At 41.8% G+C, this 26,450-nt stretch overlaps 1 protein-coding gene across 3 annotated transcripts in view; it reads left to right on the top strand.

Annotated features, from left to right (window-relative positions):
- Positions 1-1,583: 1,583 nt before the first annotated feature.
- LOC112215634 (RNA-binding protein 33) overlaps positions 1,584-26,450 on the top strand; it is a 46,649-nt gene continuing 21,782 nt past the window's right edge. The window contains exons 1-10 of one of the 3 annotated variants that reach the window (XM_024374823.2): positions 1,584-1,749; positions 8,129-8,207; positions 11,432-11,480; positions 14,764-14,834; positions 15,677-15,941; positions 19,011-19,130; positions 19,587-19,767; positions 20,176-20,405; positions 22,671-23,010; positions 24,093-24,154. In XM_024374823.2, the coding sequence (XP_024230591.1) occupies positions 1,731-1,749; positions 8,129-8,207; positions 11,432-11,480; positions 14,764-14,834; positions 15,677-15,941; positions 19,011-19,130; positions 19,587-19,767; positions 20,176-20,405; positions 22,671-23,010; positions 24,093-24,154 (1,416 nt within the window). In that variant the 5' untranslated portion in view covers positions 1,584-1,730. Of the gene's footprint in view, positions 1,750-8,128; positions 8,208-11,431; positions 11,481-14,763; positions 14,835-15,676; positions 15,942-19,010; positions 19,131-19,586; positions 19,768-20,175; positions 20,406-22,667; positions 23,011-24,092; positions 24,155-26,450 lie in introns of all 3 variants that reach the window. The other 2 variants (XM_024374822.2, XM_024374824.2) reach the window with 2 other exon arrangements.

The raw sequence follows: 26,450 nt of genomic DNA, 5'->3' as shown, positions 1-26,450 counted from the left end.
CCCCTCCATCGCTCTGGCTTTCAGATATTGACCTTGTGGTGCTACAAAATGGCTTCTTCCTCACTGCAGGATCCCATAATGAGCCAATACAATGAGGCTTCACTTCACTGCTCACCTCTCTTTGGTGTCTCTAGGGGTCTTTGTTGACGTTTGTCAGCCAAAGAAGAATTTGGGGGTTAGACTTTACCAGTAACTCCAAAGTCTGGCTGTAGAGTCTGAGAGACAACTGCTTGGATTCCTACTTCAGAGCTTAATGGACTCCAGACTTTAGAATGGACACCAGAAAAAAAATGCTATGCCAAAACCTTTGTTACGTTAACTGGAAAGGCTTTGGTCCCCCCCAAAAAAAAAAAAAAAAATCAAAGGAGGGACTTGAATAACTTTAATAAGATTAACTCCAGTTCTGGAATTGCATAATGACTAGATCTAAATGTAAATATGCATTTGTTGATCTTAAAACATCAAATAGAATACAAAAGATTTACATCGGTCATGTTTACACCAGTCAGTTTTACATCGGTCATGTTTACACCAGTCAGTTTCTGGCCTAAAGAATAGATCTGAGAGTGATTGATAACCTCAAGTTATTCCCAAGGGACTGAGTCCTTTGTTAAGGATAGTTCACTTTTTATTCACAATCCACTGTGACATCATTGTGACACGCCCATTATCCACAAATGATTTTTGTGACATTTCCCCTCTGTTAATTCCTATAGTTGCCAGTGAGACTGATAAGCATCGTCCGTTTCCTATCCAAGTTAAAATCCCAGAGGATGGTCTCTAAGAACGGGATAAATTGGCCCAGTATGTGTGACAAATGACTGACATTGTATATTTCATGTTATCACCTACTCTTATTGAGAAAATATATACTTTCATAGTTTTATGCAGTGGTTGAAAAAGTACACAATTCGCACTACTTGAGCAAAAGTAAAGATACCAAGAAAATGACTCAAGTAAAGGTCACCCAGTAGAATACTACTTGTAAAAGTCTATAATCTGGTTTTAAATATACTTAAGTATCAAAAGTAAAAGAAAATGCTATAAATCATTTCTAATTCCTTATATTAAGCAAACCAGAAAGAAAGCACAATGTTTATTTATTTATTTATGTATTTAAGGATAGCCATAGGCACACTCCAACACTCAGACATAATTTACAAACAAAGCATGTGTTTAGTGAGTCCATCAAATCAGAGGCAGTATGCATGACCAGTTGTTCTCTTGATAACTGAAGTAAAAGTGGAGTAAAAGTAGAAGTTGTCAAAAATATAAATAGTAAAGTAAAGTACAGATACCCCCCAAAAATTACTTAAGGAGTACTCCAAACAATTTTTACTCCGTTTCTTTACTCCACTGGTTCCATGCAATATGTAAAAACATAATTAGATATCATGCATACATACTTGTTGTTGGGTCTCATGAACTGCAGAGAGAAGTTAATCAAAAGAGCAGATTTAGGATCAGCTTATTATCAAATATCCTACATTGGTTTGATAAATTTTAGGTAATATAATCTGACTTCGGATCAGGTTTTAGGGAAACATGTATGCTTTCCCAGAATGCATCAGCGCTCATTCCCTCCGCCATGTTTATGTTCTGATTCTCTGCCGATGGTGGTAAACAACGTTAGCTGTAGCATTAGCTTTATTTAAATACAAAAGTGTAAACATTTCAATGTATTCTGCAATTATATAGAATTGCACTTACACGGGGAACATTATTGCGTCATGGCGGCCAGCCCCCGAGGTATGTTAACTATCATTATTTCGGTAGACTTTGGGCTTGCAAGAGATAGGCCGCATCATTGGCCTAACGCACAATCATTCACAGAAACATATCTATAGGTAACTGTATATCACGATACAAGTTCATGCTGTGTAGTGAGTGTGTTGGTCAAAAGTGCATGTGGATATTTGAAGCCATTATAACCAAGTGTAAAGCCCACAGTAAGCTAGTCAGCTAACGTCAAAACATGCCTAGATAGCGAATTTGCTAGAAAGCTAGTTCGCTGCGCCATGTCACATTTTAATGGTCACATATTTAGCAGATGTTATTATGGGAGTAGCGAAATGCATGTGTTTTGTGGTTGTTTTGATAACGTAATTGCAAGTTAACTTGCTACTGTGTCTGCATGTGATAACTAGATGCTTAACTGGGGAAGTTAAAAATAGCTATGTTCTGTTCCTGATTCAAATAAATGCTAACGGTAGTTAGCTAACTGTATGACGCAGGCTCCGCTGCCTGGCTGGTTAGCTAGCAGGCATGGCAACTATGTGTCGCGCTAAAATGGTGTCTTACAGTAACTTACTTTGAACTATTAAAACAAACCATTGTTGGTTAGTAAAATGTTGTAGCTTGCTAACCACACAAAGTTATTAATTCATTGGGCGCGTTCCTCTGCCGGATCTTACACCAGGATAGGTATTTTACTGCCGCGTTCAAAACAACTGGGAACTCGAAAAATACGAGTTCTCGAGTTGGATGACCGTTCAAATCGATTTTTTCCCAGTAGGAGCACGTTTTTTTTATTGTTGTTTTGTTTCCAGTTGGTTTGAATACACGGAAGGCAGAGATTTCAGAGTTCCGAGCTCCCAGTTGTTTTGATCGCGGCATATGTATCAGCTAACCACATATGTTATAGAAATCTGTCTGTCGGTGAGTGTGACGTGGTACTCAACCATTGGTTGATGCATGCAGGGGATGTGAGCCATGTTTTTTTTGTGTGTTTTTTTTCCTCACCTTTATTTAACCAGTTAGGCAAGTTGAGAACAAGTTCTCTTTGACAATTGCGACCTGGCCAAGATAAAGCAAAGCAGTTCGACACATACAACGACACAGAGTTTCACATGGAGTAAAACAAACATACAGTCAATAATACAGTATAAACAAGTCTATATACGATGTGAGCAAATGAGGTGACATAAGGGAGGTAAAGGCAAAAAAAGGCCATGGTGGCAAAGTAAATACAAAAAAACAAGTAAAACACTGGAATGGTAGATTTGTAGTGGAAGAATGTGCAAAGTAGAAATAAAAATAATGGGGTGCAAAGGAGCAAAATAAATAAATAAAATAAATATAGTAGGGAAAGAGGTACAGTGCCTTGCGAAAGTATTCGGCCCCCTTGAACTTTGCGACCGTTTGCCACATTTCAGGCTTCAAACATAAAGATATAAAACTGTATTTTTTTGTGAAGAATCAACAACAAGTGGGACACAATCATGAAGTGGAACGACATTTATTGGATATTTCAAACTTTTTTAACAAATCAAAAACTGAAAAATTGGGCGTGCAAAATTATTCAGCCCCTTTACTTTCAGTGCAGCAAACCCTCTCCAGAAGTTCAGTGAGGATCTCTGAATGATCCAATGTTGACCTAAATGACTAATGATGATAAATACAATCCACCTGTGTGTAATCAAGTCTCCGTATAAATGCACCTGCACTGTGATAGTCTCAGAGGTCCGTTAAAAGCGCAGAGAGCATCATGAAGAACAAGGAACACACCAGGCAGGTCCGAGATACTGTTGTGAAGAAGTTTAAAGCCGGATTTGGATACAAAAAGATTTCCCAAGCTTTAAACATCTTAAAGAGCACTGTGCAAGCGATAATATTGAAATGGAAGGAGTATCAGACCACTGCAAATCTACCAAGACCTGGCCGTCCCTCTAAACTTTCAGCTCATACAAGGAGAAGACTGATCAGAGATGCAGCCAAGAGGCCCATGATCACTCTGGATGAACTGCAGAGATCTACAGCTGAGGTGGGAGACTCTGTCCATAGGACAACAATCAGTCGTATATTGCACAAATCTGGCCTTTATGGAAGAGTGGCAAGAAGAAAGCCATTTCTTAAAGATATCCATAAAAAGTGTTGTTTAAAGTTTGCCACAAGCCACCTGGGAGACACACCAAACATGTGGAAGAAGGTGCTCTGGTCAGATGAAACCAAAATGGAACTTTTTGGCAACAATGCAAAACGTTATGTTTGGCGTAAAAGCAACACAGCTCATCACCCTGAACACATCATCCCCACTGTCAAACATGGTGGTGGCAGCATCATGGTTTGGGCCTGCTTTTCTTCAGCAGGGACAGGGAAGATGGTTAAAATTGATGGGAAGATGGATGGAGCCAAATACAGGACCATTCTGGAAGAAAACCTGATGGAGTCTGCAAAAGACCTGAGACTGGGACGGAGATTTGTCTTCCAACAAGACAATGATCCAAAACATAAAGCAAAATCTACAATGGAATGGTTCAAAAATAAACATATCCAGGTGTTAGAATGGTCAAGTCAAAGTCCAGACCTGAATCCAATCGAGAATCTGTGGAAAGAACTGAAAACTGCTGTTCACAAATGCTCTCCATCCAACCTCACTGAGCTCGAGCTGTTTTGCAAGGAGGAATGGGAATAAATTTCAGTCTCTCGATGTGCAAATCTGATAGAGACATACCCCAAGCGACTTACAGCTGTAATCGCAGCAAAAGGTGGCGCTACAAAGTATTAACTTAAGGGGGCTGAATAATTTTGGTTTTGGGGGTGACCAGAGAGATATACCTGCTGGAGCGCGTGCTATAGGTGGGTGATGCTATGGTGACCAGCGAGCTGAGATAAGGAGGGACTTTACCTAGCAGGGTCTTGTAGATGACATGGAGCCAGTGGGTTTGGCGACGAGTATGAAGCGAGGGCCAGCCAACGAGAGCGTACAGGTCGCAATGGTGGGTAGTATATGGGGCTTTGGTGACAAAACGGATTGCACTGTGATAGACTGCATCCAATTTGTTGAGTAGGGTATTGGAGCCTATTTTGTAAATAACATCGCCAAAGTCGAGGATAGTTAGGATGATCAGTTTTACAAGGGTATTATTGGCAGCATGAGTGAAGGATGCTTTGTTCCGAAATAGGAAGCCAATTCTAGATTTAACTTTTTGGAGATGTTTGATGTGGGTCTGGAAGGAGAGTTTACAGTCTAACCAGACACCTAGGTATTTGTAGTTGTCCACGTATTCTAAGTCAGAGCCGTCCAGAGTAGTGATGTTGGACAGGCGGGCAGGTGCAGGCAGCGATCGGTTGAAGAGCATGCATTTAGTTTTTACTTGTATTTAAGAGCAATTGGAGGCCACGGAAGGAGAGTTGTATGGCATTGAAGCTTGCCTGGAGGGTTGTTAACACAGTGTCCAAAGAAGGGCCGAAGTATACAGAATGGTGTCGCCTGCATAGAGGTGGATCAGAGACTCACCAGCAGTAAGAGCGACATCATTGATGTATACAGAGAAGAGAGTCGGTCCAAGAATTGAACCCTGTGGCACCCCCATAGAGACTGCCAGAGGTCCGGACAGCAGACCCTCCGATTTGACACACTGAACTCTTATCAGAGAAGTAGTAGTTGGTGAACCAGGCGAGGCAATCATTTGAGAAACCAAGGCTGTCGAGTCTGCCGATGAGGATGTGGTGATTGACAGAGTCGAAAGCCTTGGCCAGTAATGTTTCTTATCGATGGCAGTTAAGATATCGTTTAGGACCTTGAGCGTGGCTGAGGTGCACCCATGACCAGCTCTGAAACCAGATTGCATAGCAGAGAAGGTATGGTGAGTTTCGAAATGGTCGGTAATCTGTTTGTTGACTTGGCTTTCGAAGAACTTAGAAAGGCAGGGTAGGATAGATATAGGTCTGTAGCAGTTTGTGTCAAGAGTGTACCCCCCTTTGAAGAGGAGGATGACCGTAGCTGCTTTCCAATCTTTGGGAATCTCAGACGACATGAAAGAGAGGTTGAACAGGCTAGTAATAGGGGTGGCAACAATTTCGACAGATAATTTTAGAAAGAAAGGGTCCAGATTTTGCAGCTCTTTCAGAACATCAGCTGACTGGATTTGGGAGAAGGAGAAATGGGGAAGGCTTGGGCGAGTTGCTATGGGGGGTGCAGTGCTGTTGACCGGGGTAGGAGTAGCCAGGTGGAAAGCATGGCCAGCTGTAGAAAAATGCTTATTGAAATTCTCAATTATAGTGGATTTATCAGTGTTGACAGTGTTTCCTATCTTCAGTGCAGTGGGCAGCTGGGAGGAGGTGTTCTTATTCTCCATGGACTTTACAGTGTCCCAGAACTTTTTTGAGTTCGTGTTGCAGGAAGCAAATATCTGCTTGAAAAAGCTAGCCTTGGCTTTTCTAACTGCCTGTGTATAATGGTTTCTAGCTTCCCTGAACAGCTGCATATCACGGGGGCTTTTTGATGCTAATGCAGAACGCCATAGGATGTTTTTGTGTTGGTTAAGGGCAGTCAGGTCTGGAAAGAACCAAGGGCTATAATCTGTTCCTGGTTCTAAATTTCTTGAATGGGGCAAGCTTATTTAAGATGGTTAGGAAGGCATTTAAAAAAAATAACCAGGCATCCTCTACTGACGGGATGAGATCAATATCCTTCCAGGATACCCCGGCCAGGTCGATTAGAAAGGCCTGCTCGCTGAAGTGTTTCAGGGAGCGTTTGACAGTGACGAGTGGAGGTCGTTTGACCGCTGACCCATTACGGATGCAGGCAATGAGGCAGTGATCGCTGAGATCTTGGTTGAAGACAGCAGAGGTGTATTTAGAGGGCAAGTTGGTTAGGATGATATCTATGAGGGTGACCGTGTTTAAGGCTTTGGGGAGGTACCTGGTAGGTTCATTGATAATTTGTGTGAGATTGAGGGCATCAAGCTTAGATTGTAGGATGGCTGGGGTGTTAAGCATGTTCCAGTTTAGGTCGTCTAGCAGCACGAGCTCTGAAGATAGATGGGGGGCAATCAGTTCACATATTGTGTCCAGGGCACAGCTGGGGGCAGAGGGTGGTCTATAGCAGGCGGCAACAGTGAGAGACTTGTTTTTAGAGAGGTGGATTTTTAAAAGTAGAAGTACAAATTGTTTGGGTACAGACCTGGAAGTAGGACAGAACTCTGCAGGCTATCTTTGCAGTAGATTGCAACACATGTTATAGGCTATGTATGCAGTGTTCAAAAACACAGGGATCCAGACATCTCTGACTGACTCCAGTGCGTTTAAGACAACTGGGAACTATTTTGAACGGTCACCCAACTCGGAAACTCGGCATCTTTCTAGATCTCCAACTTTCCGACCTGAAGATCACTGATGTCGACTATTTTTTTTTTTTTTGGGGGGTGTCTTCGGGTGTGTTCCAGACAATTGGGAAGTCAGAAAAATACAAGGTCAAATCATGACTTCAGTGAACTTCTGGTCGCAAAGTTGAAGCTCTAGAAAGAGGCCAAAGTTCCCAAATTGAATGACATTTCAAAACGTTGTTTTCCCAGTCGGAGCTCGTTCCCAGTTGTCTTGAACGCACTGATGTCGGATCACTGATGTCTGAGATTTCTGAGTTCCCAGTTGTTTTGAACACGGCATTAAAGGACCAATAGCAATCTGGTGCCCGACTTCATAGTCAATAACATGGCACGTAACCATGGGATGATGCATGCAACTTCTGAGCAGAGGAATGCACTGACCAATGAAACAACTAGGGTTATCAATGGGCGGATTAGATTATGCTGAGCCGCAGGGCGACGGTCTATGTCCCGTGATGTGAACGGGCAAAGCGGTGAGGAAGGAGTGCCCTTCTCAAATCGAACAGTATTCTGCACTGCTCGGTCATGTTGTCAACAAGGCAGCATGGTGCATCGTCCAGAAACATGTCTCTTTTCCAGAAAAAATATGTTTACATTTTAAAACTAGTTTTCATTGGGAAGGCAGATAAAGCGTTTTCATCAAAAACAATCACTTTCGCATGTGAACACAGAATCCTACTCATTACTCCATGTGCTTAATTACGTTTTCTTTTTAAATGCCGACATGGGCTTTGAACGGGGCACCTGGCCCTCGCCCGGGACTTTGCCCGGTTTCTAAAACAAAAGCATCCAACTTTCACCGGGTGCCCTGCCCGGCCAGGTTAATCAAATCCCCTCAATTGTTGGACCGAATTGATCAATTCATGTTATTGATTGACCAGAGAGTCTTCACACCTGGTTTCCCATGTTTTAATTTGCCAAATAGAAAGCAACAATGTGCTAACTTTGTTGCCCTCAAGGACTGGTGTTGAAGACCCTGACAGCAAACAGACTTAACAACCCTGTTTCTTTGTTTTCAGATGATGACTTTGAAGATTATGATAAACCAGGTGCCGAGAGATCACGCAGGAGGAGAGGCGAAGATGATGATTTAGACAGGTATATCTGCTGATTGGTGTAACATGACTGTCATAAAGATTCAAGCATTCCCCATGTTTTGCATGCCGCTTTTTCCATTTTACTGCCGGCAGTTTTAGGATTGGCCTCTAACATTAGGCTATTTTAGTTAGGCTTGGGCGGTATCCAGATTGTCATACTTTAATACCAACCTTTATGCCATTCCGGGATATTCGATAATACCGGCACTGAACAAAGGGGGCGCTATTGTAATTTGAAGGTTAGTAATGCTAACAAGTACATGTGCAATCCCATAGAGAATGCTAACGAGTGCATTGCATTTCTGACCTAAAGTATTTGCATGACAGACATCCCAGCTAAAAGTTATACAAGTAACAAAAAAATGCTACTCAGTTTGCTGCACACACAAAACATTTTTTATACAGAAAGACTCTTGATCCAAACGAAACAAGATTTTTTGAAAGATATCTATGTATTTATTTTGGGCTGGAGTTAACCACTTAGTTAACTAGCTACTAAATTAGCAAACCAAATGCACAACTGCAAAGCATTTAGCACATTTTAGACAGTTAACTTAATAGTTATAATGTATCTAGCTGGCAAACATTTACAGTTGAAGTCGGAATTTTACATACACCTTAGCCAAATACATTTAAACTCAGTTTTTCACAATCCCTGACATTTAATCCTAGTAAAAATTCCCTGTCTTAGGTCAGTTAGGATCACCACTTTCTTTTAAGAATGTGAAATGTCAGAATAATAGTAGAGAGTGATTTATTTAAGCTTTTATTTCTTTCATCACGTTCCCAGTGGGTCAGACGTGTTTGGTAGCGTTGCCTTTTAAATTGCTTAACTTGGGTCAAACTTGGCTTAACTTGGGTCAAACATTTTGGGAGCCTTCCACAAGCTTCCCACAATAAATTTGGTGAATTTTGGCCCATTCCTCCTGACAGAGATGGTGTAACTGAGTCAGGTTTGTTGGCCTGCTTGCTTGCACATGCATTTTCAGTATTGCCCACACATTTTCTATAGGATTGAGGTCAGGGCTTTGTGATGGCCACTTCAATACCTTGACTTTGTTGTCCTGAAGCCATTTTGCCACAACTTTGGGAGGATGCTTGGGGTCATTGACCATTTGGAATACTCATTTGCGACCAAGCTTTAACTTCCTGACTGATGTCTTGGGATGTTGCTTCAATATATCCACATAATTCATACCTCATGATGCCATCTATTTTGTGCACCAGTCCCTCCCGCAGCAAAGCACCCCCACAACATGCCACCCCCGTACTTGACGGTTGGGATGGTGTTCTTCCCCCTTTTTCCTCCAAACATAACAATGGTCATTATGGCCAAACAGTTCTATTTTTGTTTCATCAGACCAGAGGACATTTCTCCAAAAAGTATGATCATTGTCCCCATGTGCAGTTGCAAACCGTAGTCTGGCTTTTTATGGCGGTTTTGGAGCAGTGGTTTCTTCCTTGCCTTTCAGGTTATGTTGATATAGGACTCGTTTTACGGTGGATAGAGATACTCTTGTACCTGTTTCCTCCAGCATCTTCAAGGTCCTTTGATGATGTTCTGAGATTGATTTGCACACTTCGCACCAAAGTACGTTCATCTTTAGGAGACAGAACCTCGTCTTCTTCCTGAGCAGTATGACTGCTGCGTGGTCCCATGCTGTTTATACTTGCGTACTATTGTTTGTACAGATGAACGTGGTACCTTCAGGCGTTTGGAAATTGCTCCCAAGGATGAACCAGACTCGTGGAGGTCTACACATTTTTTTCCTGAGGTCTTGACTGATTTGTTTTGATTTTCCTATGATGTCAAGCAAAGAGGCACTGGGTTTGAAGGTAGGCCTTGAAATACATCCACAGGTACACCTCCAATTGATTCAAATGATGTCAATTAGCCTAACAGAAGCTTCTAAAGCCATGACATCATTTTCTGTAATTTTCCAAGCTTTTTAAAGGCACAGTCAACTTAGTGTACATAAACTTCTGACCCACTGGAATTGTGATACAGTGAATTATAAGTGAAATAATCTGTCTGTAAACAATTGTTGGAAAAATTACTTGTCATGCACAAAGTAGATGTCCTAACCAACTTGCCAAAACCGTAGTTTGTTTACAAGAAATTTGTGGAGTGGTTGAAAAACTAGTTTTAATGACTCCAACCTAAGTGTTTGTAAACTTCTGACTTCAACTGTAGTTGTGAATTCCATACTGCAACTAGATTACCTGGCTGCACAACAGTGAGTGACTCACAAGTCTCTGGTCTCTCATCGTTCCGTGCTTGTAAACAAACATCACAAACATCACTTGACTTGGGACTACCAGTAAGTTTCATAATAAAAAATGTGACAGGTGAAATGAGGAGTGAGATCTTTAATTCTCCTAACATATTGCACAAGTTGACTGCAGGTATTTACTTAAAAAGTAGTTATAAATATTCACATTGATACCATTTTTTGTTTCTCCAAATAAATAGTTTCAATGGTATTGACTCTTGAAAAACCATCCTGTGGCTATTTCCAAATACTCCAGTATACGGTATATACAGTGTACCGCCCAAGCCTAATATTAGTACAGTAGTTCCTTACTCTTAACTATGAAGCACATAACTCATGCAGACAATATAGGCCAAGAGACTTTAGTCAGAGACTATCTTTTGCAGAGGCTTTGCCACCATGTCACCACATACATATTTTTCCCAGTTTACCAAGTGTGTTCATGAATGGAGCTGGGTGATACTGTATATACAAAAGTATACTATTGTAATTTGTAAAACAATTTTCCCGACAACAATATGACAAACAGTATGACAACATAATGAGTTTATGATCTGAATGTGATGTAGATTTATGAGCATACCTGGTAGGAGAGAAATTGAGGTGGTACAGCTTCCATTTAAAGTACTTGCTCCTGTTTGGGGCCAACTGAACATGACCCAGGAACAATATAGGGACTGCAGCCTATGAGAACAACATTTGTGTCACTAGAATCTGGCCTTGCAGAGACGGGTCTAGTGTAAATATTGTGGAACATTGGCATCTGCTTATCGTAAAGATGTTGTGTTATTGGCGCACACTTTAGCCTATTAGCTGGCCTTGCTCATGAGAATTTAGGCTCCAATGAAGAATCATGTCTAGACTAGCTGCATAGAGACTAGACCAATACATAGCATTGTAAAATTAGATACATTGCCTTGCTTTACGTCATGGTTTATCTCTTCTCTTACAGTGAATTTGATGGTGATTTGCTCGATGAGGATTGGCTGACAGCCAAAAAGGTAAGACAAAGGACTCCCCATCTCCTGTGTTTGATTACTTTCATAGCATCCATAGGTGCCTCTGCTAGGACACATTTTAAGAATGCAGCCTGCCAGCTGTAGGGAAGGTGAATTAGCCATGTTAGACCTCACAGGTATGTACATTTTGCAGTAGGCTTGTGCCAGGTGGCTCCACCACAAGGGCATTTATTGACGTGAGCCAGGAGGAAGTACAGTGGGCAACAAAAAGGATCTTAGGTTTTTTGTTGTTGTTGTACATATAGTCCTTTTTGGAGAGAAAAGGGCTGTCCTCTAAAGTGGAAAAAAATGCATAAAAGAACTCAGTTCTCTTTGTATTCACATTGCCTTTGAATGAGGACCCAATTCTTATATCTTATATCTACCTCACTAACTTTAAGCATCAGCTGTTAGAGCAGCTTACCGATCATTGCACCTGTACACAGCCCAACTGTAAATAGCCTACCCAACTACCTCATCCCCATATTGTTTTTTTTTTTTTTTTTTGCTCATTTGCACCCCAGCATCTCTACTTGCACATTCATATTCTGCACATCTATCACTCCAGTGTTAATGCTAAGTTGTAATTATTTCGCCACTATGGCCTATTTATTGCCTTACCTCCCTAATCTTACTACATTTGCACACACTGTATATAGATTTTTCTATTGTGTTATTGACTGTATGTTTTGTGTATCCCATGTGTAACTCTGTGTTGTTTGTGTCGCACTGCTTTGCTTTATCTTGGTCAGGTCGCAGTTGTTAATGAGAACTTGTTCTCAACTGGCCTACCTGGTTAAATAAAGGTGAAATTTGAAGAAGAAAATAAATAATCTCTTTTGCCATTTTACTTCACCCATTTTGTGGTCCGAGTCCTCTTTGCATTAACATTGCAATGTTTAGAAAGAAACAAATATATTTTCCTAACATTCACTCAATGCACCCTGGGACAAACCATTTCATCATAATGTGTTATTGGACAGATAGATAAAGCTACTTAAATTTTGGAAGCTAATAGATTGCATTTGTTAAAAGATGAGACATAATAATTGTAATCAGAAGATACTATTAACAGATATTATTGGTAACAGAATAAATAGCAGAAGAATAACTGCAGATTAAATTATGCTGTAATTGAAAATTGTACACCCAGTGTAGGCAACTGCTCTTCTAAGAGCTATAATTTATTTTGTACCCTATGTTGTGATTCTCACCAAATACACTACATGACCAAAAGTATGTGGACACCTGCTCGCCAAACATGTCATTCCAAAATAATTGGCATTAAAATGGGCTTGGACCCCCTTTGCTGCTATAACAGGCTCCACTCTTCTGGGAAGGTTTTCCACTAGATGTTGGAACATTTCTGCGGGGACTTGCTTCCAATCAGCCACAAGCATTAGTGAGGTCGGGACTGATGTGAAGTGATTAGGCCTGGCTTGCAGTCTGCATTCCAATTAATCCCAAAGGTGTTCCCTAGGGTTGAGGTCAGGGCTCTGTGCAGGCCAGTCAAATTCTTCCTCACCGATCTCAACAAACAATTTCTGAATGCTCCTTGCTTTGTGCATGAGGGCATTGTCATGCTGAAACAGGAAAGGCACTTCCCCAAACTGCTGCCACAAAGTTGGAAGCACAGAATCGTCAATAATGTCATTGTATGCTGTGTCGTTATTTCCCTTCACTGGAACTAAGGGGCCTAGCCCGAACCATGAAAAACAGCCCCAGACCATTATTCCTCGTCCACCAAACTTTACAGTTGGCACTATGTATTGGGGCAGGTGGCATTTTTCTGGCATCTGCCAACCCGTCAGACTGCCAGATTTGTCCGTCAGACTGCCAGATGGTGAAGCGTGATTCAATACTCTGAGAACGCGTTTCCACTGCTCCAGAGTCCAATGGCAGTGAGCTTTACACCACTTCATCCAATCCTTGGCATTGCGCATAGTAATCTGAGGCTTGTGTGTGGCTGCTCGGCTATGGTAATCCATTTCATGAAGATCCTGATGTTGCTTCCAGGGGCAGTTTGGAAATCGGTAGTGAGTGTTGCAAACGAGGACAGACCATTTTTACGCGCTTCAGCACTCAGCAGTTCCGTTCTGTGCGCTTGTGTGGCCTACCACTTCGAGGCTGAGCCATTGTTGGTCCTAGATGTTTCCACTTCAAAATAACAGCACTTTCATTTGACTGGGGCAGCTCTAGCAGGGCAGAAATGTGAAGATCTAACTTGTTGGAAAGGTGGCATCCTAGGACGGTGCCGCGTTGAAAGTCAATGAGCTCTTCAGTAAGGCCATTCTACTGCCAATGTTTGTCTATGGAGATTAAATGGCAGTGTGCTCTATTTTATCCCCCTGTCAGCAACGGGTGTGGCTGAAATAGCTGAATCCACTCATTTGAAGGGGTGTCCACATACTTTTGTGTGTGTGTGTGTGTGTGTATTTATAGTGTATTTCCAAAATAACCTATGTGTGGAGGATTTACTTCAGATTATTTGTTAGCGATATGTGATCTTTAGCTTCATAAACTGTTTATTCGGTTGTTGGGTTTGAATAGTGTGAGAAGACAACATATTTGGTGAGATTCACAACAGGGTACAAAGTCGTTTCTAGCTCTTTAAAGGTCAGTAGCCTACATTGGGTTTTATTCTATTTATTCTGTTACCCATAGTATCTTCTGATTAAAATTGTTGTCACATCTTTTAACTAAATTCAATCTATTATCTTCCCAATTGTAAGTAGGTATATCTAGCTGTCCAATAACATATTCTTATGAAATGGCTTGTCCCAGAGTGCTCTGAGTGAATGTTGGACAAATATCTTGGTTCCTTTCTAAACATAGCAACTCGGACCACAAAATTGGTGAAGTGAACTGGCCTCATTCAAAGGCAAGGGCAGTGTGAATACAAAGAGAACTGAGTTTTTAATTTTTATTTTATTTAAAGAGGACTTTATGTGAGAACACACTTAACCTGCCCAGATTGCCTTCACCACATGAGAATAAAGCATCCTTTTGGACTGAAAGAGATCCCTATGTTTATTTGAACTATTTTATTCATTCTCAAGTATTTACCTAAATAAAATATGTGAGATTAGCAATCTGATTCGATCATACATAGGCCTACACTTTCAATCTGATGTGGTTTGTAGAAATGAAAGAACACTTCACTTTTGGTTGATATTCAGTAGTTGTACTATAGTCGACCTTGCCATCCAAAGCCTTGGCTTGCAAGGAATGAATAACATGAGCTAGAACATACTGATCTGTTCTGGGTTGTTTTTCTTGATTTTAGAATCCCTCAGAAGTGTCAGATGAGGAATTGAACGACGACCTTCTGCAAAGCGATGACGAAGATCAAAACATGTAAGTTAATTTGTATCTACGTGGTCTGATTGTGCTGATTTGCATTTCCAAACTTAATCTGTAGACACTTTACGTTACAATTTCTGAGCTGCAGTCTCCTTAGTTTATAATTTATGGTGTTCCCCCATAAAAGGATTAATGCATTCAAGGTTTATACAAATATGTCCACACAATTTGAAAATTCTGTTAGAAAAACAATGGTCCAAACCCCATGTCTCTACCATATATGGTTACACACAATTTACTCTGAGAATGTAGCATGTTTAGAGTGAGTGGAATGTTATCACAGGCATGATCAAAAAGTGGTAACTACTCTATAGAAGTCTGTGTCACTGCTCCGCGGACTAAATATGTATTTCTTTACAAAACAGGCTGAATTTCATTATCCACCCTCCGCGAAGACAATCTGTTCCTGTTTTCATTGTGTATTTCTGAGTCTTTCCCTTTAAAACGCCATAGAAATGGCCCCTCTCAGCGTAGATTGATCGCCAATATAGGCAATGAAAGCCAAGAATCTGGAGGTGAAAATAACAAAGGTATCAAGTTGATTTTTTTATTGGTCCAAGCAGTGGAAACACCTCCAAATAAAACCACCTCACAACACCAAATATGGAAGAGATGCAACCAAGAGGGGCGCATTCTAAACTAGCAACGTTCACCGCAAATGAACCTTTATCAACACTGTAGAGAACAATCAATCTAATGAGTCATTCTATGTCATTTATAAAGAAAACTACATTTTCACATTAATTTCGTAGCACTTTCTTGAATTGCCCCGTTTTTCTCTACATTGTACAGCATTGAGTGAACACCCTATATAATTGTGTGTTTTTGCCTTTCAGCGGCCAGGGCGTTAGCCTCAATGCTACTCTAGGCGAATTTGACCAGCAGGTGAACCCCGTAGACTACACAGACGACCTAGGAGATGTAGAGAGGGGCTACCAGCAGGAGGGGGGAGAGTACGTGGATGAGTACAGCCAGCCCAATGACATGGAGATGCCAGACGGCCAAATGGAATACTCAGGAGAACAGGCCGAAGGCGACGGGATTTACCAGGACGAAGTGTTAGACATTCAAATCAATGAGCCTCTAGACGATGAATTTCAAGTGAGTCACCCCCCCATCTCCCCTCCTTCTGTCTTACTCCATTGTATCTTGAAAAGATAACGTTGATTTCCCCGTCTTGGGTTTCAGGGGGCACATATCAAATCTATTCAGGGGGCGCTAAAGGGGATGCATGTTGGGTAGGGGTGTGGGGGGATTAGATTCATTATCACTCTCCGCCAGTTGATTTCTCCTTTCGCTGACAAAGTTGGTGTTGACAGCTTGTTTGGCGGTAGGTAGGTAATGCTCTGGTGTCTGTCGGCTGTGACGCCCGGTGCCATTGTGACCTTGGGCCCTGTATCTTTGTCCGGCTAAAGAGCCGCTTTGTGCGAGGAAGACGCGCTGCCAATCGGTGGAGGTTTACGCGAGGGGCTTTTATCTCGGGCTCTCGACTCCATCTGATAAACTCTCACATAGGTGAAAAGATTATTGACCTTCCTAGGGACAACCCGACACCCCATACAGTCCTGAAATGATTGATGCGATTTTCCCCGTTTATTTATTTCCCAAACCTCGAAGTGAAGAGGGGATGAAGATAAGACTAGATTAATGTGTGATGTCTGTAATGGCCCGATTTACCAAGGTGTGACGACGCTTGACACCTGTCTGACAAAGACGTATTACTTTCTCCACACTGAAAATTAAGCCTTTGACCTTAGTAGGGTTGCACGGTTTTACTTCATACTTACTTTGAAAAACCCCAATGAGTGCGTATTGCACATTTGTGTTTTTGTGTGTAATAACTATGTTTACAAGGTGACTTGACTGCCTGGGCTTAAACACTTCTGTTTGCAGTGCTATTCAGAGGTAATATGTGGAACAGTTTAAAGGATTAAGCCCTTTCTGTCCCTTCGGGGCAGTCAGTATGTCTATCCTTCTGCTGCCAAGGGTATTTGTCTGCAATATTATGTGTTGGGTTGGCAGGTTAATGGTGCAGAACACCAAACACTGGCCTGCGACCTACACACTGACCTCATTTGACGGTTATGAAGCACCTAGTGGCTTCTCAATGGAAATATGCTTTGAAAATAGTGTAACTACGCGAATTGCGACCACGTGGTATATCAAAGATGAGTTGGAAGGCCTTTAGTGTTTACATTTTTTTTTTTTACCGCAATCACCGGTTTTGGAACCATAAAACTGTTGTATCATGTGTGTGATGTTCTTGCATGGCATTGAGTCATGATCTTCTAAAGTGAGCCAATAAAGCAGCGATTTGTGCAGTAGTCAGTAGCTAACTCAATGATATTTTCACCATCACTGATTTGGAGAGTGTGTCCCCCCCCCTGCATTTCTGTATAACATGTCAAACATTTACATCTCATTGAATTTCAAATGCCGTCAGGAATAGTAATGAAGCCTGCTCCCACTGTTATGGTAATTCAAAAGAGGCTCCCCCTTTCTAAACCCCCCTGCTAACCCCCTCATAACATTTCAATGTTTTCCCCTTTATACTCGCGGTTAATATTTTCATTGAAGGGAAACACTGCAGTATTTTTGGCTCTACCGTTATTCCTTTAGACATCAGTTCCATGGGGATATAGTTAGCCTAAACCCACAAAGGCTGTAATCTGAGGCCAGTGTAATACTATCCTCCTAATATTAATAGTAATAGTAAACATGAGCCAATACAAGGGTGGGAGAAAGAAGGAATATACTTAATCTACAGTGCCTTCAGAAAATATTCATACCCCTTAACTTATTCCACATTTTGTTGTGTTTCAACCTGAATTCAAAATGGATGAAATATACTTGTTGTTCACCCATCTACACACAATACCCCATAATGACGAAGTGAAAACATGTTTTTAGAAATGTTGGCAAATTTTTGGAAATTATATATAGAAATATCTGATTACGATACTCCAAATTGAGCTCAAGTGCATCCAATTTCCTTTGATCATACTGAAAATGTCAATACAACTTGATTGGAGTCCATGCATTGTCAATACCATTGTTTGGACATGATTTAGAAATGAACACACGTGTCTATATAAGATCCCACAGTTGACAGCGAAGTCCAAGGAACTGTCCGTAGATCTCTTGTGATGAGGCATATCAACTCAGAAAAAACCCATCCCTTTTTTAGGACCCTGTCTTTCAAAGATAATTCATAAAAATCCAAATAACTTCACAGATCTTCATTGTAAAGGGTTTAAACACCGTTTCCCATGCTTGTTCAATGAACCATAAACAATTAATGAACATGCACCTGTGGAAAGGTCGTTAAGACACTAATAGCTTACAGACGGTAGGCAATTAAGGTCACAGTTATGAAAACTTAGGACACTAAAGAGGACGTTTTACTGACTCTGAAAAACACCAAAAGAAAGATTCCCAGGGTCCCTGCTCATCTGCGTGAACGTGCCTTAGCCATGCTGCAAGGAGGCATGAGGACTGCAGATGTGGCCAGGGTAATAAATTGCAATGTCCGTGCTGTGAGACGCACGCCTAAGACAGCGCTACAGGGAGACGGGACTGACAGCTTATCGTCCTCGCAGTGGCAGACCCAAGCACACAGCCAAAGCAACGCTGGAATGGCTTCAGAACAACAATGTGAAAGTCCTTGAGTGGCCCAGCCAAAGGCCAGGCTTGAATCCCATTGAAGAACTGTGGAAAGACTTGAAGATTGCTGTTCACCACCACTCCCCATTTAACTTAAGAGAGAATATCTGCAAGGACGGATGGGGAAAAATCCCCAAATCCAGATGTGCAAAGCCTTATCCAGACATACCCAAGATGGCTGACCCAAAGCTGTAATCAGCGCCAAAGGTGCTTCTGCAAAGTATTGACTCGGGTGGGAATACTTATGTGAATGAGATATTTCTGTATAAAATGTTTTATGAGCTAAAATGTAAAAAAACAACAACATGTTTGCGGTATTGAGCTAAAATGTTTAAAAAAACATGTTTGAGGTATTGTGTGTAGATGGGTAAGAAAAAAAAATACATTTGATCCATTTTGATATTCAGGCTGTTGAGTAAGTCAAGGGTTACGAATACTTTCTGAAGGCACTGTGTTGATGACTGATTAGTATTTAGAAATTGATTCTGAATCTCCATGTTGTTGTAGGTGGATGATTACTCGGTAAGCTACAGAGATGGAGAACAACCGGAGCATCTAGGGGAGCAGGCAGAGCAACAGGAAGCACCGGAGGGGGAAGAAGGGGAAGACTCTCAGCTCGCAGAGGAGGTGTGAACAGAATGGGTCTCCCTCATTCACTGGCTATGTCCCAAGCGGCACCCTATTCCCTATATATTCCTATATAAGGAACTACTTAGAGTTTCAGGTCAAAAGTAATGCACTATATAGGAAATAAGGTACATTTGGGACGCAGACATTAATATTCAGAGACCCTTTTTGTCTGATGTGTTGCATTGAGTCAATGGCTGTTGTGCTGACTGACGCTAGCTGTGTGGCGATTTTGGAGTTGCCTAGGTAAAAAATGTGCAAATGATCAATAATGTGTGCGTAGCTAATTCTAATGGTTTAAACCATGCTGAAGGCCTGCATCTTTTGTGAAGTGTTGTGAAATCAACATCTCGTATGTTCATGGTTGCAGTTTATAGGCCTACAAGATGAACACTATCCATATATCTGATGGGTTGTTCATAATTTATGACGAAGATGGTCCCTATATTTCCAAAGGCTGAAAATGAACCAGAGCCAGAGGAAGAAGTGAAGGAGGAGGAAGACGAGGATGAGGAGGAAGACGACGATGGACAGTCCGGTCGGTTGCGTTTCAAAACAGAGCGCAAAGACGTCACGTCTGGCATTGTGCGGCTGGCAGATGCAGCAAACAAAAGAAGAAACATTCCTGAAACATTAGGTACATTTAATTAAAACCTTGCACTCAGGAAACTCTTGATTCAAATGTCAATTTTTTTTGCTTCGTATTTGTTAACTCTAATAAGTAAGAGGTTTGGGCTTTGTTTGGTTGACTTGGTTAAGGTTGAAGAGCATTTCAAGCTTAACTCTAAAATGTATTTACACAACATGGATCAAAAGAAAATGCTCAACAAATCCATCTTGAGCATGTATTTTGAGCATGTATGGGCTGTATTTGAGGGCTGGTTTCACAGACATAGCTTTTAGCCTAGTCCTAGAATAATAAGCATGCTCAATGGAGATTCTTCATAAGAAATGCTTTTTAGTCTAGGACAAGGCTTAAATCTGTGTCTGGGAAATTACCCCTGAATGTTGTAATGCTCACTTCCTGATGTGTTTTGCCCACCAGAGCTCTCTGAAGAGGCCAAAGCAGACCTGATGGAGTTTGAGGAGAAGGAGCGCCAGAGGAAGCAGGGCCGCTTTGGGGGCCGAGGAGGAAGAGGAGGAGAGAGAGGAGGATTCAGAGGACGAGGGGGACGGGGGGGGTTCCCCGGATTCGGGATGGGAGACTTTGGTGGAGGAAGAGGACGAATGAATGACCAGCGGCTCCCAATGATGCCACTGCATATGGGCATGCAGGTAAATCTTAACAAAATGAACCGTCACAATGCAAAAGGTTTGCTTCATGTTTTCATTTTTGCCAAGGAAAAAATATTGTGGTACTGGTATCGTCCCGGCCCTAATGTTTACCTGCAAAACTAATAAGGCACAGCCATGAAGGCTTCTTGTGATTGTTCGCAAATATGCCGTTCTCTCCATGGCCTATTGAAACCGTGATCACTTGTGCGTGAACAAAGTCAACTATTCCGCTTCTCTGCTCCCCTTATCAATGTTGATATATGGATTATACCAAAAACGTTGGCGGTAATCCATTTAGACAGAATTATATTAAATTAATTTATTCTTTGCGTAGGATTTAGTTTCTCGTGGCCTTTTATTAGATATATTTTGAAGCATATAATCCATTAATCTAAGTTGTTCATCCATTGGAAGTCATTTCTGCATAGGCCATGTCTGCAGATAAGACTTTTTCCCAGACATTTTTTTCTTCTTCCCGGAATTATTTAAAAAAAAAACTTTACACACACATTTTGTGGCCTCCTTCCCTTCACATTTCTCACTGTCAATCGTGAATGATAATTCTTTACCAGTGAAACGCCCATGCAGCATCTGCATACAAACCATTTGATCTCAATCAGTTTCATGAGGATAGGCATTTAGATTTTCTTGAGTTTATACAGTGTTTTGAAGTTGCCCACTGTGTTGTTTTTGAATTATGTATAGCGAGCGAATATTAGAACAGACGGTGTTAACAAATTGCAGCATAGACTACTTGTGTATTTTGTCTAGTGGCGTGCGCTGTTGAGTTTTGGTCACATGAGTGAAAAAAATGTGGTGGTGTTTTTGTCTTAAGCCTGTCGCATGCTTCCCAGTTGAAACAGTTAGCACATATTTTGTCAGGTTTTTGTTCGTTTTGGTGTTCGGCAGTGTTTTAGGGAGCTGTTAAAACTTTTTTTCTTGAGGCAAGTCTGTAAGTCGGTAGACGAAGTCTTCGCCCATTCGTCGGTGATTGGTCAAAAGTTGGGGTGGGAACTATGGACGGGAGTTTTCAATTAAGTGTTTGCTGTCTTTCAACGAGAGAGCACAGCAGCAGTTAGGCCCTACTGTCTGCAGTGCACTACTAGTTTTCATGCGACTTGTTTCACTTGAGAAGAACTGCACCAAACAGCTTAGCTAGATGAAAAATTGCTCGACTAAGACCTCCTCAGCGAAAAATGTCAAAATTAATGACAGATTTCTTGATTTATCTTACTATGCTATTGCATTTGTTATGCAGAATACCATCAATATGTGATCTTGCAGACATTGATTCAGCTTTGATCCGACTTTATTAAACGAGCACCATTCGCCAGAGTAGCCTGTTCTCTACAAGTGAAGTAGAGCATAAGCACGTGCGGAGAAGGTGATCGGCATCTTTAGTCCGGACAAAAGAAGCGATCAGACAAAACTCATGTCCGCAGCCACTCCGTTCTCTATATGAAAAATGAAAATCCTTTTAAACATGCTTCTTGAAGAGGTATGGGAATGCTCAACTGACATTCATGCATTCGTGTTAGTGGCGATGTACTGTGTGGGGAATGACTGGAGGGGTGAAAATATCTTAACTTGGTTTAGAATTGATATATGGCTGGCCAACAGGTAATTGAATAGGAGCTAAAGTTAACATATAGGTCTAGGTGAAGGATTAATGGTGTCTTTATTTAACTAATTTACTGAGCAATACACCCCCCTCCCTCCCCCCACCCCTCAAAACCGCCTCAAAGCATTCGGGCATGGACTCTACAAGGTGTGGAAAGCGTTCCACAGGGATACTGGCCCATGTAGACTCCAATGCTTCCCACAGTTGTGTCAAGTTGGCAGGATATCCTTTGGGTGGTGGACTATTCTTGATACACACGGGAAACTGTTGAGTGGGAAAAGCCCACCAGTTTGCTACCATACCCTGTTCAAAGGCACTTAAAATATTTTGTCTTGCCCATTCACCCTCTGAATGGCACACATATACAATCCATGTCTCAATTGTCTCAAGGCTTAAAAATCCTTATTTAAGCTGTCTCCTCCCCTTCATCTACGTTGATTGAGGTGGATTTAACAAGGGACACTAATAAGGGATCAAAGCTTTCAACTGGTCAGTCTGTCATGGAAAGAGCAGGTGTTCGTAATGTTTTGTATACTCAACACATCTGACTTGTTGTATTGGTCTTCCCTCTTTCTCCCCCACTCTATCTCCCCCACTCTCCATTACTCTCTCTCTCTCTCTCTCTCTCTCTCTCCAATTAGCAGTCTTCTGCCAGAATGCCTCCCCCTCACCACCAAACTCATCATCAGCAGCACCATCGCCAGGGCGGCCCCGGTGGCCCCCGAGGGCCTCTTTTCCAGGAGCACAGTGGGGGCTCGCTGGCCCAGCAGCCCCTGCAACCCCTCATCCCCCAGCACATGGCCCACCGTAGCTCTCCCTCCTCACACGGGGCACCAGTCAGGCCCCAGATGGACCCGCCTCCCCGCATGATGAGTCCCCCTCCTTCACACAACCACCCCCACCAGCAACAGCAGCAGCAGCAGCAGCCCAAGAACATCCACATCAATCCCCATTTCAGGGGCCCAGCGTCCTCCCCTGCACAAGGTAGGTCTGCACTTGCGTTCCAAGTAGCACCCTATTCCCTATATAGTGCATGACTTTTGACGTTGTCATAAATGGCACCTTATATTCCCTTTGGGCCCAGGTCAAAAGTAGTTCTTTATTTAGGGAATAGTGTGTCATTTGAGTGGCCCACTGGGTCCTTTTTCCTTAAGTTTTGGACTTATTGTAAGGATAGCACCTCCATTGAATGTTTTGAATATTTACCTCTAAGCAAAGGCGTACGTTGCCGTATGGTTGGCAGTTATCCGTGCACTGCTTTAAAAAGTGTCTGGATTAGAATGTCATGTTGTTGTTTGGGTTGAATGACAAGTGAATAGGGCTTTCAGCCAGTAATAGGTTTATTTACTTGTCGTTTTTTGGCGGTATCTCCATTCCATTCCTTGAGATTGGTTTATCTTCCCTGTCTGTCCAGACTGAAATGTGTTGGTGAGGTGTTTGTGTGTGTGTGGGTCTCTGTGTGTGAAAAGATCAGGGATTGCCTTCAGTCATGACTAGGGGTGTGTGTAACAGAGATAGACAGTCGGTGTGTGTTTTGAGGGGAGGGGGGGTGGACAGGATAACGGGAGTGTTTACCAGAGGTTGGCATATGTCCCTTAACCCATATTTGCAACGAATTGTCCTTTTCAATTCCTGTGGAAAATGAATTGCCATTACCAGTTGCAACTCAAACTGATTTATGAATTGAAGATGCATGGAGTATTTACTGAAGTCAAAAAGCCTCATACTGTGTGATGAAATGGCCTCTTTCAGAGCCAAAAGTACCCATCCTCCTTGTCCATTAGACAACTTCAACCGCAATGCTTCACTATGTTCATTCATTCCTTTTTGCCTCTGTCCAGCTGTGTATAAATGTGAGCCCATCTCGGAGGTGAAATGTAAGATGCGTGCCTGTGAATCAGCCTTTAGTACACACAGAGGTGCCTAATGGACTAACCTTCCTTCTCCCCACCCCTGCGTTCTCTCTTCCTCTTCTCATTTCTCTCTTGACCCCTCCTCCTTTGGTCTCTCTGCCCCATCTACATCAACCCCCCCCACCACCACTCCTTCTCTCTCTCTCATTGCAGTGCCCTTGATGCCTCCTGCCCAGAGCCAGCCCAGACCTGCTGCGAGTCCTCAGAGGTTCCCTGTGAGTAGCAGCTGCTCCTACACACACTCCCCCATCACACGGTTAGCGCTGGGCCTCTTTGTGAGGGAAATATCATTATCGCAATTAGATACCCGCTCTGGTCCAAATACTGTTGGAGCAAATCTGTAAACACTCATACCGAGTCTGTCTGCACAACTGGAAATGGTTGATAGGGGCTTTTGGCCGTGGCTGGCCTTCTTGGAGGGCTGTGGTGGCTGAGGCTTAAATTAGTTAGCACTCTTTATGGATGTGCTAGGGCTCAAACCATGTGGTTGGCTTCACAATGGAATCCTGAAATCAGGGGCATGTCCCAAATGGCACCCTTTTCCCTACATAGTGCACTAATTTTGACCAGAGTCCTATTGGAATAGGGTATCATTAGGGACACAGTCCAGGATACAGCCCACTACCACCAGTGAAAATACTACTTTTTAGGGAAATTTTGTGGCACAAAGTAGAACAGACCTTTAGAAGGCTGTTTTGAATTAGAAAAACAACCCAATAGCATAATTTTGGTTTAATACTAAGGGATAAATAGGTATTCAGTTAGTTAAGGAAACTGGAGTCAGTGAAGAACCTCTGAGGCTACGTTTAGACAGGCACCCGAAATCTGATCTTTTAATCAATCAGATCTGAAAAAGATCTGATGTGATCGGTCAAAAGACCAATTCATGAAGAAAAATATCAGAATTGGGCTGCCTGTCTAAACGCAGCCAGAGTAACATAGAACTCATTACAGAGATGACAGGAAAGGAATGCCTTTAAAGTGATTACAGGACTGGCGGGGAAGTGAATTGGCCAGGCAGCCAACTGTGCCTCAAGTTACTCAGGTTGCATTAGTGCTGGGCGATTATATCAGATTAATTCGAATGTATGTTTTTTGCGCGATATTCCAAATGCCTCTATTGCAAGAAGGTTTTGAGGTTTTGTTATTTTTCATTTTTATGAGTGTTTGTCAGCTTGTTCTCATGTTGTATTTTTGGTCTCCTCTCCTTCGTGCCTCTGTGCTGTGTATACCTTCCCAATGTACACCATAGATCTGTATATAATTAAGAAATGTAAGTCTCCAACCTAACAATGGGAGTCGTTGTCTCAAAGGCTGGAAGGCAGGCGACAAGCTTTGGTCCAAAATAATCCCATAGAAATGCATTGGTCTTATTTTGGACAGATTTTTTGTGAGACTGCAACCTCTCCCTTAGCCTCTTCCTCTGGTTTACACACGCACCAAGCCCCTCCCTCTGCCTCTCATGCCAGCAAAGTTGAGATCACATCTTCCACTCTGGCAAGCGGTTTCAACTCGCTATTTGCATTTGAGGTTTGGTCCAAAATAATCGGTAATATAGACACTATAACACATTCAGACAATAAGTTAACTTTTCACCCTTTTCATGTCTCATCTACTCAAATTGTGCGCATAGCAGGCACTACTAAAACGAGAGTTTTAGAACATCGATTCTGGAAAATAAATGCTCAGTTTGTCACATGTGGAATTGGTACGTTAGCAGCATTTTAGACATAGACTCTTATACTAGCTGTCTAGTCTGTGTTTTGTAAATGTGCAATTAGCATCAACACAATCATATAAGGAATTGGCAACTCTTCGTCATTCTGAGAAATAAGTTAGGCCACTTGATTTCAGCATCTGAACAAAGTGCACAGGCTAACAGGCTTTTAAAACAGTTGGAGATGGACAGAAGTGTGTGTTCATAACATTCAACTGTTCAACCTTGTTAGCAAGCAAATAGATCCAAGTTGGCTAAACTTGAAATATAAAGATTAGCTGGCTAATCACTAGCACGTGGGCTTGAGAGGTTGTTGATGAGACCTGTGTTCATTTTCTATAGCCTAATACCTGCTACAAGAAGTCATTATTGGCAAATGTGCATTATGCATGGTTATATTTGGAACAAAAAAGGTCCTTTTCATAGATGGACTTGAAAGCAAGATCCAGTATTATTGCAACAAAAAAAAGCAAGTAACTATTTTCATGAAATATTGTAATTATTTATTAGTGGGTCTTATGGTTGTGGAATATGTATATTTAGCCTAGGTATAACTTCACAAGTCCTGAATTCATTAGATTATTGCTGACTGTTTGAAATGCAGTGTATTTGACCTTTCATTGTATATAACGCATATTTAGAGAACATTTTTTTAAAATGAAATACAGTACCAGTCAAAAGTTTGGACACACATACTCATTCAAGGGTTTTTCTTTATTTTTTACTATTTTCTACATTGTAGAATAATAGTGAAGAGATCAAAACTATGAAATAACACATATGGAATCAGGTAG

This window comes from Oncorhynchus tshawytscha, linkage group LG16 (assembly GCF_018296145.1).
Source record: "Oncorhynchus tshawytscha isolate Ot180627B linkage group LG16, Otsh_v2.0, whole genome shotgun sequence".
In the NCBI taxonomy this organism is placed as follows: Eukaryota; Metazoa; Chordata; class Actinopteri; order Salmoniformes; family Salmonidae; genus Oncorhynchus; species Oncorhynchus tshawytscha.
This window is presented reverse-complemented; position numbering and strand designations above follow the sequence as displayed.